Source organism: Oncorhynchus gorbuscha, linkage group LG19 (assembly GCF_021184085.1).
Source record: "Oncorhynchus gorbuscha isolate QuinsamMale2020 ecotype Even-year linkage group LG19, OgorEven_v1.0, whole genome shotgun sequence".
Classification (NCBI taxonomy): domain Eukaryota; kingdom Metazoa; phylum Chordata; class Actinopteri; order Salmoniformes; family Salmonidae; genus Oncorhynchus; species Oncorhynchus gorbuscha.
Window position 1 is genome coordinate 7,748,846 of NC_060191.1, and position 15,497 is coordinate 7,764,342.

Consider the following 15,497-nt stretch of genomic DNA (forward strand, 5'->3'; position numbering starts at 1 on the left):
TGTAGTAACCAAAAAAGTGGTTATGTTTGAAAGAATGCCAAGAGTATACAAAGCTGTCATCAAGACAAAGGGTGGCTACTTTGAAGAATCTAAAATATTTTGGGGGATTTTTCTAAAAAGATCTGGATGGTAAAACATCAGTGTAAACTTAAATGACAAACAAACAGATATAAAGTATATAGAAAAGATAAAGGAGCGATGTCTTATAAATAAGATCATCTTTGAGAAATAACAATCACCAAGGCATGGGGCTACCATTGATTTTGTTATAATGTTTGAGTCACTCAGATAGCTTATGCCATGTTCTAATTCTATGGCAAAATCACATTTATTGCAGGAAATTAGCTTTAAAACTGTCTGTAAATGTTCTCTCAGCCCCATGGCAAAATACGTAGAATTGCAGGAAATTACCTTTAGAAAACCAACATTTTGTCTTTGTGGCCAATAAGAGGGCCTTTCAAATCTTTGGTCGAAGACGTGCAATTGGCCACGCCTACTACCAAGCCCCCCCTACGCTATCTTTGCCACCGCTGCTGGAAAAAAAATCCTGGGGGAAACACTGCTTCCAGGAATAGATGAATGGTCACTAACCTTGAATTCCTAGTGTGTGGAGTAATACAACGTAATAAAATACAAATGAAATGTAGCCTACAGTACACACACACACACACACACGCTAAGGGCTTTACAGTACGGCACAGTACACACACACACGCTAAGGGCTTTACAGTACGGCACAGTACACGCACACACACGCTAAGGGCTTTACAGTACGGCACAGTACACACACACACACGCTAAGGGCTTTACAGTACGGCACAGTACACACACACACACGCTAAGGGCTTTACAGTACGGCACAGTACACACACACACGCTAAGGGCTTTACAGTACGGCACAGTACACACACACACGCTAAGGGCTTTACAGTACGGCACAGTACACACACACACGCTAAGGGCTTTACAGTACGGCACAGTACACACACACGCTAAGGGCTTTACAGTACGGCACAGTACACACACACACACGCTAAGGGCTTTACAGTACGGCACAGTACACACACACACACGCTAAGGGCTTTACAGTACGGCACAGTACACACACAGACACGCTAAGGGCTTTACAGTACGGCACAGTACACACACACACACGCTAAGGGCTTTACAGTACGGCACAGTAAACACACACACGCTAAGGGCTTTACAGTACGGCACAGTACACACACACACGCTAAGGGCTTTACAGTACAGCACAGTACACACACACGCTAAGGGCTTTACAGTACGGCACAGTAAACACACACACGCTAAGGGCTTTACAGTACGGCACAGTACACACACACACACGCTAAGGGCTTTACAGTACGGCACAGTAAACACACACACGCTAAGGGCTTTACAGTACGGCACAGTACACACACACACGCTAAGGGCTTTACAGTACGGCACAGTACACACACACACGCTAAGGGCTTTACAGTACGGCACAGTACACACACACACACACGCTAAGGGCTTTACAGTACGGCACAGTACACACACACACGCTAAGGGCTTTACAGTACGGCACAGTACACACACACACACGCTAAGGGCTTTACAGTACGGCACAGTAAACACACACACGCTAAGGGCTTTACAACAGTACACACACACACACGCTAAGGGCTTTACAGTACGGCACAGTACACACACACACACGCTAAGGGCTTTACAGTACGGCACAGTACACACACACACACGCTAAGGGCTTTACAGTACGGCACAGTACACACACACACACGCTAAGGGCTTTACAGTACGGCACAGTACACACACACACACGCTAAGGGCTTTACAGTACGGCACAGTACACACACACACACGCTAAGGGCTTTACAGTACGGCACAGTACACACACACACACGCTAAGGGCTTTACAGTACACACACAGACACTTTACAGTACAGCACAGTACACACACACACACGCTAAGGGCTTTACAGTACGGTACACACACACACAGGGCTTTACAAACACACACACGCTAAGGGCTTTACAGTACGGCACAGTACACACACACACGCTAAGGGCTTTACAGTACAGCACAGTAAACACACACACGCTAAGGGCTTTACAGTACGGCACAGTAAACACACACACGCTAAGGGCTTTACAGTACGGCACAGTACACACACACACACGCTAAGGGCTTTACAGTACGGCACAGTAAACACACACACGCTAAGGGCTTTACAGTACGGCACAGTACACACACACACGCTAAGGGCTTTACAGTACGGCACAGTACACACACACACGCTAAGGGCTTTACAGTACGGCACAGTACACACACACACACGCTAAGGGCTTTACAGTACGGCACAGTACACACACACGCTAAGGGCTTTACAGTACGGCACAGTACACACACACACACGCTAAGGGCTTTACAGTACGGCACAGTAAACACACACACGCTAAGGGCTTTACAGTACGGCACAGTACACACACACACACGCTAAGGGCTTTACAGTACGGCACAGTACACACACACACACGCTAAGGGCTTTACAGTACGGCACAGTAAGGGCTTTACAGTACAGGCACAGTACAGTACACACACACACGCTAAGGGCTTTACAGTACAGCACAGTACACACACACACGCTAAGGGCTTTACAGTACGGCACAGTAAACACACACACGCTAAGGGCTTCACAGTACGGCACAGTACACACACACACACGCTAAGGGCTTTACAGTACGGCACAGTAAACACACACACGCTAACAGCACAGTACACACACACACACGCTAAGGGCTTTACAGTACGGCACAGTACACACACACACGCTAAGGGCTTTACAGTACGGCACAGTACACACACACACGCTAAGGGCTTTACAGTACGGCACAGTACACACACACACGCTAAGGGCTTTACAGTACGGCACAGTACACACACACACACGCTAAGGGCTTTACAGTACGGCACAGTACACACACACACACACACACACACACTAAGGCCTTTACAGTACGGCACAGTACACACACACACACGCTAAGGGCTTTACAATACAGCACAGTACACACACACACACACACACACTAAGGGCTTTACAGTACGGCACAGTACACACACACGCTAAGGGCTTTACAGTACGGCACAGTACACACACACACGCTAAGGGCTTTACAGTACGGCACAGTACACACACACACACGCTAAGGGCTTTACAGTACGGCACAGTAAACACACACACACTAAGGGCTTTACAGTACGGCACAGTACACACACACACACGCTAAGGGCTTTACAGTACGGCACAGTAAACACACACACGCTAAGGGCTTTACAGTACGGCACAGTACACACACACACACGCTAAGGGTTTTACAGTACGGCACAGTACACACACACACGCTAAGGGCTTTACAGTACGGCACAGTACACACACACACACACGCTAAGGGCTTTACAGTACGGCACAGTACACACACACACGCTAAGGGCTTTACAGTACGGCACAGTACACACACACACACGCTAAGGGCTTTACAGTACGGCACAGTACACACACACACACACACACACTAAGGCCTTTACAGTACGGCACAGTACACACACACACACGCTAAGGGCTTTACAATACAGCACAGTACACACACACACACACACACACACACTAAGGGCTTTACAGTACGGCACAGTACACACACACGCTAAGGGCTTTACAGTACGGCACAGTACACACACGCTAAGGGCTTTACAGTACGGCACAGTACACACACACGCTAAGGGCTTTACAGTACGGCACAGTACACACACACACGCTAAGGGCTTTACAGTACGGCACAGTACACACACACACGATAAGGGCTTTACAGTACGGCACAGTACACACACACACACGCTAAGGGCTTTACAGTACAGCACAGTACACACACACGCTAAGGGCTTTACAGTACAGCACAGTACACACACACGCTAAGGGCTTTACAGTACAACCATTTTACTCGCAAATGCGCCTAAATATTTTGCTGCGCAACCTGGAATTATAATTTAGAACCACCAGTGTGCCTAGAAAAGAAATCACCCAGATGATGATTGTTGCAAAGATTATTTCACTGTACAGCAGCCCCTGAGTGGAGAATACACTGAGCACAGATTCATGACCATCATGCTTGCACCATTACTACAAAGAAAACGTCTTGTTACGTCAAATATTTTTTCTACGTTCCTTTGTGCGCTCCAACATTTTTCAACTTAAGTGCACAGGTGCTCCTTGTAAAAAAAGGTCAGTTTAGAGTCCTGCCGCTTTCTTATCAGCCGAAGCCAAGAGCATTTTTAAAGACCATGACCATAACCAAACACATTTTTGAGGCTTGAGATCAGATCCCTTACTAGCTCCCTCCCCTGACTCCTCCAACACGTATCTCACCACGTCCCTACACTCACCACGTCCCTACACTCACCACGTCCCTACACTCACCACCTCTCTACACTCACCACGTCCCTACACTCACCACCTCCCTACACTCACCACGTCCCTACACTCACCACCTCCCTACACTCACCACCTCCCAATACTCACCACCTCCCTACACTCACCACCTCCCTACACTCACCACCTCCCTACACTCACCACGTCCCTACACTCACCACGTCCCTACACTCACCACCTCCCTACACTCACCACCTCCCTACACTAACCACCTCCCTACACTCACCATGTCCCTACACTCACCACCTCCCTACACTCACCACCTCCCTACACTCACCACCTCCCTACACTAACCACCTCCCTACACTCACCACGTCCCTACACTCACCACCTCCCTATACTCACCACGTCCCTACACTAACCATCTCCCTACACTCACCACGTCCCTACACTCACCACCTCCCTACACTCACCACGTCCCTACACTCACCACCTCCCTACACTCACCACGTCCCTACACTCACCACCTCTCTACACTCACCATGTCCCTACACTCACCACCTCCCTACACTCACCACCTCCCTACACTCACCACCTCCCTACACTCACCACATCCCTACACTCACCACCTCCCTACACTCACCACCTCCCTACACTCACCACCTCCCTACACTCACCATGTCCTTACACTCACCACGTCCCTACACTCACCACAACTAGGGACAGGAGGTTTTTCTCACCACGTCCCTACACTCACCACCTCCCTACACTCACCACCTCCCTACACTCACCACCTCCCTACACTCACCACCTCCCTACACTCACCATGTCCTTACACTCACCACATCCCTACACTCACCACAACTAGGGACAGGAGGTTTTTCTCACCACGTCCCTACACTCACCACGTCCCTACACTCACCACGTCCCTACACTCACCACCTCCCTACACTCACCACGTCCCTACACTCACCACCTCTCTACACTCACCATGTCCCTACACTCACCACCTCCCTACACTCACCACCTCCCTACACTCACCACCTCCCTACACTCACCACATCCCTACACTCACCACCTCCCTACACTCACCACCTCCCTACACTCACCACCTCCCTACACTCACCATGTCCTTACACTCACCACGTCCCTACACTCACCACAACTAGGGACAGGAGGTTTTTCTCACCACGTCCCTACACTCACCACCTCCCTACACTCACCACCTCCCTACACTCACCACCTCCCTACACTCACCATGTCCTTACACTCACCACGTCCCTACACTCACCACAACTAGGGACAGGAGGTTTTTCTCACCACGTCCCTACACTCACCACGTCCCTACACTCACCACGTCCCTATACTCACCACCTCCCTACACTCACCACGTCCCTACACTCACCACCTCCCTACACTCACCACCTCCCTACACTCACCACGTCCCTACACTCACCACCTCCCTACACTCACCACCTCCCTACACTCACCACGTCCCTACACTCACCACCTCCATACACTCACCACCTCCCTACACTTACCACCTCCCTACACTCACCATGTCCTTACACTCACCACGTCCCTACACTCACCACAACTAGGGACAGGAGGTTTTTCTCACCACGTCCCTACACTCACCACGTCCCTACACTCACCACGTCCCTACACTCACCACAACTAGGGACAGGAGGTTTTCCTCACAACATCCCTACACTCACCACAACTAGGGCCAGGAGGTTTTCCTCACAACGTCCCTACACTCACCACAATTAGGGACAGGAGGTTTTCCTCACAACGTCCCTACACTCACCACAACCAGGGACATGAGGTTTTCTTCACAACGTCCCTACACTCACCACAACTAGGGACATGACGTTTTCCTCACAACATCCCTACACTCACCACAACTAGGGGCCAGGAGGTTTATCGCACAACGTAACCATAATTGCTCTACTTTCAGGCCAGGTGTCATTCTAATAAATGAATCAGGCTATCCGGTTATTTTAGCCGAAGGGAGAGAAAGGGCCAAAACCCGTAATGGGACGGCCAGGGGCCTGAGGGTGTGAGACCGGCTGAGGGAGTTTGTAACAGCCTCATATGAAGTAATATTAAACTAAATACTAAAGAGGTTAGGGTGTACAACAGGAAGCATGGGTTGTGTACGTGGGTTGTGTACGTGGGTTGTGTATGTGGGTTGTGTATGTGGCTTGTGTACGTGGGTTGTGTACGTGAGTTGTGTATGTGGATTGTGTACAAGGGTTGTGAACGTGGATTGTATACAAGGGTTGTGAACGTGGGTTGTGTACGTCGGTTGTGTACGTGGGTTGTGTACGTGGGTTGTGTGTGTGTGGGTTGTGTACGTAGGTTGTGTACGTAGGTTGTGTACGTGGGTTGTGTACGTGAGTTGTGTATGTGGATTGTGTACAAGGGTTGTGAACGTGGGTTGTGTGTGTCCGTGGGTTGTGTGTGTACGTGGGTTGTGTACGTGGGTTGTGTGCGTGGGTTGTGTACGTGGGTTGTGTACGTGGGTTGTGAACGTGGGTTGTGTACTTGGGTTGTGTATGTGGGTTGTGTATGTGGGTTGTGTACGTGGGTTGTGTATGTGGGTTGTGTACATGGGTTGTGTACGTGTGTGATTCGTTTTTAGCAACAAACAGTTAAAACACGATGTGTCTTAAAATGACTGTTGAAGAATTCTCCCATTAGCCTCATCCTCACTTCGTCTCCGAGAAATGTGTGCGTGTTTACATCCGTGTGTGTGTTTGCCTCTGTGTGTGTTTGCCTCTGTGTGTGTTTGCCTCTGTGTGTGTGTTTGCCTCTGTGTGTGTGTTTGTGACTGTTTTTGTCTATTTTGTTTTGCGCATCACTGAATAGTGTGCCTGACCGTGTGCCAGGGTTAAAATTTTCCCAATATGAGCACATTAAACCATGCCAGATTATTCAAAATGTGTGTCTGTGTTTGCCAGTACGAAAAAGAGACACAAAAGAGAGAGAGTGAAAGAAAAAGGGAAAGAGAGAGTAGGGCCGGGTGTGCTAGAATGAGTGTGGAAAATCCCTATGACTCCAAATGGGAAAGGCAGACCTATTGTACAGCCGACTTACTCTTTTCTCTCTCTCTCTCTCTCTCTCTCTCTCTCTCTCTCTCTCTCTCTCTCTCTCTCTCTCTGTCTCTGTCTCTGTCTCTGTCTCTGTCTCTGTCTCTCCTCCCTCCCTCCCTCCCTCCCCTCCCTCCCTCCCTCCCTCCCTCCCTCCCTCCCTCCCTCCCTCCCTCCCTCCCTCCCGTGTGTAGCCGTCTCTGTGTGTAATCAGCCCTCGGCCCCTGTGTGTGAGTGATCTCACCCTGCCCACCATATACCACCACTGTCTGATGGGAGTTTTAAAAAATACCTGTTTATGCCCCATGTATTGGTGTGTGTGTTTTTACCTGATGTGTAAATGTGAGCCCAGGCACACACATGTCACATTGAACTGCACAACCTGGATTGTGTGTGTGTGTGTGTGTGTGTGTGTGTGTGTGTGTGTGTGTGTGTGTGTGTGTGTGTGTGTGTGTGTGTGTGTGTGTGTGTGTGAGTGTGTGAGTGTGTGAGTGTGTGAGTGTGTGAGTGTGTGAGTGAGTGAGTGAGTGAGTGAGTGAGTGTGTTAGTTTGTAATACAAGAGAAGTGCTCAGATGTAAAACCATATGTATTGAGTCATAGTGACCAAGCTAATGTATTACATAATACGTGTTCAGTTTCTTGTTTAACCTTAATGATGTTACATCTGTAAAAGCTCTGTTTAGCTAGTGGAGGCTCATCCACAAATGTTAGGAACTGTGGCCTTTGAAACATCGTCATTAGCTGGAGTGGGAATCATCAACACTCTTTACTTCCTCAAATTCAGTCAACATGAATGTATATCCAGGACACCCATACACACACACATACACATACACACACTTTAATGGATTACATGGAGGTGAATGGTGGCGTTATGAGCCGGCCGGTGGGAAGTCATTCAATGCAGTACACTTCCAGGTATGACATCATTTTGTAATCTCAGCCATTTTTGATGATGACGATAATAAATTACCACCTGCCTTCTCTCTCTCTCTCTCTCTCTCTGTCTCTGTCTCTGTCTCTGTCTCTGTCTCTGTCTCTGTCTCTGTCTCTGTCTCTGTCTCTGTCTCTGTCTCTGTCTCTGTCTCTGTCTCTGTCTCTCTCTCTCTCTCTCTCTGTCTCTGTCTCTCTCGCTCTCTCTCTTTAGTCTGATTTTCAGAAGAACAAGGAAGGAAAAAGGGCAGTGAAAAGGAGAGCAGAAGACCAGGGGGCGAACGGAAAAGAAAGAAGAAGAAGAAACAGGGTAAAAATAAGACGAGCCAAAGAAAGGAGTGCAACCGTCAGCACTCACCCCACAGAGTATAAAGGCAGAAAGGAGAAGAAGAGATGAAACCACTAAAGAGACAGAGGGGATGCTCTCCCCCCTCCACGCGGGCCAAAGGGGGGAAGAAGAGAGGGGCGACAGAGACCCCCCCAGAGAGGGACAACAGGAACAAACTCAGGAAGGAGAACCAAGGTGGACAGCCTCAAACCACACCCCCCGCCCACTTGCCACGGAAACAATCCACAACCTCCTCTGAAAGCTCTCAGCAGGAGCCAATCAGAGGCAGCGAGACCCCAAAGAAGGAGGGGCCTAGAGAGCAGGTGCCGCCAAGGCAACCTGAAGTTGGGGGGAAACCAGTGGGGCCTAACAGCACCCCCACCTCTTCCCATAACAACATCCTCACCATCCCCATCCCCACTACCAGTCCCAGCCCTACCTCCATGTCCAGTAGGAAAACAGCCACCTTCAAGGCCAGAGTCCCCAAGAAGAAGTACATTGCTGAACACTATGCTGGTAGCAACGCGCCCAGCCTCACCTTCACCCCTGCCCCCATGCACAACAGCCACAGTAACTACAGTAGTACTAGCAGTAGTATTAACATCATCATCAACAGCAGTAGTACTAACAGTAATAACAGTAGTAATAACATTAGTAACAGTAGTAGGACCAACACTACTATTAATGGTATTAACAGTGGTACTAACAGCATTAGTAACAGCATTAGTAACAGCATTAGTAACAGCATTAGTAACAGCATTAGTAGCAGCTCAGTCAGCCACTCGTTAGCCCCCAGTGTGTCCAATGAGGAAAGGAGGGTAGCCGCTAGCAGCCACAGCCATGGCCCGGGGGAACAGGGGATGACAGGGGCCTCCATAGGGCCCAACAATGGCAGTGTGGCCCCCCAGGACAGAGAGAGAGACCCCCAGGGTGGGGAGACCGAGGCAGAGGGGGCCCCTAACTCAGTACGCTCCGTATCCACGGATACAGCCAGCGAGCACGATCTGGAGGTGAACTCCCAGCCCAGTACCAGCCCTGCTCGAGCCCCCTACCAGGGCAGTCTGTCTGGGGCGGATGCCCTGGCCAAAGGCCTGAAGAACCAGAGAGTTCTAGCCCGCTGTCGATGGAGAGACAGACTTAACGGAGAGCAAGGTGGGAGGGAGAGAGAGAGGGATGGACCCCTGTCTCCTATGTTCAGGGCTGGGGTGGTGCGGCGGGTGAGTGGGGGCAGCGCTGATATCCAGCTGCAGGGGGAGGAGGGGATACTCTGTTACCCCTTTCAGGGGGGGACCGCACACCCGGAGGGGGAGGAGACTAGCGTGGAGTTCATCCTGGACGCCCCTCCACCCGGCACGGCGTCCGTGGCCATCGGGACACGCGTATGTGTGCCTTTCGGAGGGGGAAGGGGGCGAGATGGGGGTGAACAGGGGACACCTCAGCTATACAGAGAAGGGGTGCTGTCCCAGGTAGACCCCCACCCTGCCGTGTCGTTCCCCTACAGGGTGCTACTGTGTGAGGATCTAGAGGCGCTGGAGAATGGAGGGAGGGAGGAGGAGGGAGGGATGGAGGAGAAAAGGAGGAGGGCACAGGCCCAGGCTGTATGGGTGTCCAGACAGAGCCTGAGGCTGCTGACTCTCCCCTGGGAACTGCCTCACCCAGGGGGGAGTGAGAGGGAGAGAGAGAGGGAGGAGAGGGAGAGGAGGGAGGAGATGGAGGTGGAGAGGGAGGTGTGCCAGCTGAGTATTGGGATGGCGCTGGGTGGGCCGATGGGAGCGGGGGTGAGGTTGGTGCATAGCTTCTCTCCAGACGGGGTGGTGGGGGGGCATCACTATGGAAACGTCCCGCCCCACCCCTCCTCGTTGGTAACGACCAGCGTTGTCACCATCACTGGAGAGGGTTACCCTGACAGAGAGATAGAACAAGAGAGGGAACAAGAGAGACAGAAACAGCCCCAAACACCAGAGGATGACATGGAGATGTCTAGGTTCACTATGGGTACCCAGCATCGCCACATCCTCTCCAAGCCCCTCCTCGGGGGGCACAGCTACCCCTCCTCCCAACACCTGGTCCAGGGCCTGGGCACGCCACTGGGCTCTCACCTGTCCTCCCTCACCTTGCCTGGCCCCGAGGCCCTGGGCATGACCCCCCCACCACACCTACCCCCTTCCAAGAGTGCCCTGGTCCCCCTGGACAAGACCCCCTCCCAGATCCCCACCCCTAACCCTGGAGGGGGGTCTACCTCCTCCTCAGCCTCCTCCTCGCGCTCCCGCACCCCCCTGTCGGCCGCCCTGCAGAAGTACAAGAAGGGGGACGTGGTGTGCACCCCTAACGGTATCCGCAAGAAGTTCAACGGCAAGCAGTGGAGACGCCTCTGTTCCAGAGAGGGCTGTATGAAGGAGTCCCAGAGACGAGGCTACTGCTCACGCCACCTCTCCATGAGAACTAAAGAGATGGAGGGAGTGGGAGGAGGGGGAGAGAGGGACAGGGGGAGAGGAGGAGGGGGGAGCAGTTCGGGGACGGTCACCCCTCAGACCTGCGTGGGTTTGACTGGGATGAGACGTCCAGAGACAGCAGCGAGGCCAGCAGTAGAGGAGACTCCCGCCCTCGGCTGGTGCTGCCCTCCCTCCTACCCCATGACTTCTCCAGGTTTGACTTTGACGAGTGTGAGGCAGCAACCATGCTGGTGTCTCTGGGCAGCTCTCACTCTGGGACCCCCTCCTTCTCCCCAATCTCCAACCAGTCCCCTTTCTCCCCTGCCCCTTCTCCCTCTCCCTCCCCCCTTTTCGGATTCCGTCCCGCCAACTTCTCCCCCATCACCGCCTCCTCCGTTCTTCCCCCTCCTCGCAGACACAGACACCCCAGTGCCACAGGGGGAAAGCTGGGCACCCCTGGGGGGGCAGAGAGGGAGAGGCATACCTCAGGGGTCCAGCCGTCCTTCCACACTAACCTGACCTTCACTGTCCCCATGAGCCCTAGCAAACGCAAAACAGACGTTCCCCCTCCTCCCTCCTCCCACCCCCACCACGACTACCCCCCCAAACCTGAGCTGGAGCAGGGGGACCTGAACCCTGCCTCGTTCCCCGTCCTCTCCCCCCAGACCCCAGCACACACCCACGCTTACACACCCACCTTCTCCTGTCCCCGAGGGGTGAGCACACCAACCAGCCGGCCACCCTCCTCCTCCGCCATCTCCCCTCCTCCCCTCCTGGTGTCCCCAACTCCCCCCTCCCCTCCAGGCCCCTGCCGTTTCCACCCCACATCCCAGCAGGCCTTGCGGGACTCTCCAGTGATCGTGCGGAACCCGGAGGTTCCTCTGGCCAAGTTCACAGAGCGTCCGTTAGGCCGTGGGGGGGGGGGGAGTAGGTGATCCTAAGAGTCTTAACAGCGTTACTCCCCAGCCTGTCTCCACTCTCCAAGTCTCTGTACCCATCAACGCTGCTGCTGCCACGGCAACCAACGGCACCGTCCTCCTCCAGAGCCCCACCCCCACCTTGGTTCTGGTGTCATCCGCCCCGCCCTCCCTGACCTCCGTCACCCCCGGTTACCCCGCTTTGGCTTGCATCTCCATCTCCACCACGCCCCCCTCTTCGGGACCCCCTCTCACCAACCCAGCCAGCCCAGGGGAAGGGCGGGGTAGGACGGAGAGGACAGGCTCGTTTGGGGGGGAGGTTCAGCAGCCAGTGGCCTGTCACCCCTCTCCTACAGCCCTGCTGCCCCTCATACTGCCTGCAGAGAACCTGCACCCCACACCATGCAAAGACATCATCATGGGACGCCCCGGGACAGGTGAGACAGACTGGGAGACAGCCTGGACATGAAGGGATGAGATGGGGTAGAGGAACAGGGGGAGGGATGTGATGGGGTAGAGGAACAGGGGAGGGATGAGATGGGGTAGTGGAACAGGGGGAGGGAGGAGATGGGGTAGAGGAACAGGGGGAGGGAGGAGATGGGGTAGAGGAACAGGGGGAGGGAGGAGATGGGGTAGAGGAACAGGGGGAGGGATGAGATGGGGTAGAGGAACAGGGGGAGGGATGATATGGGGTAGTGGAACAGGGGAGGGATGAGATGGGGTAGTGGAACAGGGGAAGCGATGAGATGGGGTAGAGGAACAGGGGGAGGGAGGAGATGGGGTAGAGGAACAGGGGGAGGGATAGAGGAACAGGGGAGGGATGAGATGGGGTAGAGGAACAGGGGGGGATGGGGAGAGGAGATGGGGTAGAGGAACAGGGGAGGGATGAGATGGGGTAGAGGAACAGGGGGAGGGAGGAGATGGGGTAGAGGAACAGGGGAGGGATGAGATGGGGTAGAGGAACAGGGGAGGGATGAGATGGGGTAGAGGAACAGGGGGAGGGATGATATGGGGTAGTGGAACAGGGGGAGGGATGAGATGGGGTAGTGGAACAGGGGAAGCGATGAGATGGGGTAGAGGAACAGGGGAGGGATGAGATGGGGTAGAGGAACAGGGGGAGGGATGAGATGGGGTAGAGGAACAGGGGGAGGGATGAGATGGGATAGAGGAACAGGGGGAGGGATGAGATGGGGTAGAGGAACAGGGGGAGGGATGAGATGGGGTAGAGGAACAGGGGGAGGGATGAGATGGGGTAGAGGTACAGGGGGAGGGATGAGAAGGGGTAGAGGAACAGGGGGAGGGATTAGATGGGGTAGCGGATCAGGGTGAGGGATAAGATTTGGGTAGAGGCACGGGAGGGATAAGATTTGGGTAGAGTCACGGGGAGCGATGAGATTTGAGTAGAGGAACTGAGAGAGATGAGTTTTGGGCAGAGAAACAGGGAGAGGGATAAGGGGGGTGAGAGATGCTATGATTATAATGTTCTGATTATTTAAAGTGACTACTAGGCTTTGATTATTGTGTTTAACTTCAGGCGAGGACCTAGGTTGGCATCATGAAATGGAAGAGCTTTTGAAACGTGAATGCACTGTTTGTTGTAGCAGCAGCATGAAAATGGTTACCTAGTTTCATTTTCCACCAAATTCACATTTATGGAACAGGGATTGACTTCTGGGCAGGTCGTTTCACTCGTCAAACAGAATGAGTTAAGTGACATTTAGTGAAGGGAGGGTACTGGGATGTCTGGTCTGTTCAGCAGGGCTTACAGTCTGTGCTTTGCATGCTCCTTGGGACCTCCCTACCCCATTGAAGTTGGCATTTTAAAATACTTTAGGTTAGGGTAACAGTAGGGTTTAGGGTGACAGTAGGGTTTAGGGTTTAGGGTAACAGTAGGGTTTAGGGTAACAGTAGGGATTTAGGTTAGGGTTTGGGGTAACAGTAGGGGTTAGGTTTAGGGTAACAAACCTAGTAGGGGTCCTTCTGTAGCTCAGTTGGTAGAGCATGGCGCTTGTAACGCCAGGGTAGTGGGTTCGATCCCCGGGACCACCCATACGTAGAATGTATGCACACATGACTGTAAGTCGCTTTGGATAAAAGCGTCTGCTAAATGGCATATATTATTATTATTATTATTATGTTTAGGGTAACAGTAGGGTTAGGTTAGGGTTTAGGGTAACAGTAGGGTTAGGTTAGGGTTTAGGGTAACAGTAGGGGTTAGGTTTAGGGTAACAGTAGGGATTTAGGTTAGGGTTTAGGGTAACAGTAGGGGTTAGGTTTAGGGTAACAGTAGGGATTTAGGTTAGGGTTTAGGGTAACAGTAGGGGTTAGGTTTAGGGTAACAGTAGAGATTAAGGTTAGGTTAGGGACATCCCAAGGATCCCGGATAGCACTGACCCAGTTCTTACAGTAACAAGGAAGGGCTGGTCAGTGACTGTTGGGTCAGAGTAGGGAAATCAGTTCAGTTTAAATGGGTATAAAATACAGGATATACTGTATGTAATGTAGGCCACATACGGACCGTTTCCCCCATCTCTCGCTGGGTGTGTGTGTGTCATCATTGTTTGAGACTGGGTTTAGATAGAGAGTGGGGAAGCCTCTGAAAGAGAGGATGGGAGGATGAATGACATTTGGTGTTTTGTCTTTGAGAGAATGCAACTGACATGAATCCTCTCAGGCCCATCTCTGCAGTGCCGTCTGACTGTAAGAAGGGGTACAGTCCCAGTTAGGATACGGTATGTAGGCTTCCACTGCACCAGTACTGTCAGTTCTACCATTCTGGTGTGTGTGTGTGTGTTCTGGTGTGTGTGTCAGTTTATCTAATAAACAATAGGACAGTATTGACAGGAGGTAATCCCACAGGAGAACCAGAGGTGGGCCTGTGTGTGTGTGTGTGTGTGTGTGTGTGTGTGTGTGTGTGTGTGTGTGTGTGTGTGTGTGTGTGTGTGTGTGTGTGTGTGTGTGTGTGTGTGTGTGCGTGTGCGTGTGTGTGTGCGTGTGTGTGTCTCTAAAGAGACAGAGGGATGGTTTGGCTAGCTGCCTTTCACCAAAGGCTATTATCTGCTCACGCCAATTATCAATGACGCATTGTGTGTGTGTTTGAGCGTGTGTGTGTGTCTCTGTGTCATGTTGTATAGTATGAAGTGGTAAAATAAGGTCTGGGAGTTCTTTTTGAGTGAGTTGCATTGGGCTCGTCCATTTTAGAGTTGTGTGTGTTTGCATGTGAACGTTACAGTGCCAGAGTGCATGTGGGTGTGTAAAGAATCCTCTGTGCTTCAAGCTCCTGTGTGGGCTCTCTTTCTCTCTGTGTGTGTGTGTGTGTGTGTGTGTGTGTGTGTGTGTGTGTGTGTGTGTGTGTGTG

At 52.1% G+C, this 15,497-nt stretch overlaps 1 protein-coding gene across 1 annotated transcript in view; it reads left to right on the forward strand.

The window, feature by feature from the left end:
• LOC124006529 (protein capicua homolog) overlaps positions 1-15,497 on the forward strand; it is a 66,678-nt gene that overhangs the window by 3,800 nt on the left and 47,381 nt on the right. The window contains 3 exon segments of the mRNA XM_046316598.1: positions 8,677-11,328; positions 11,331-12,157; positions 12,159-12,576. Of these exon segments, the coding sequence (XP_046172554.1) occupies positions 8,856-11,328; positions 11,331-12,157; positions 12,159-12,576 (3,718 nt within the window). The 5' untranslated portion in view covers positions 8,677-8,855.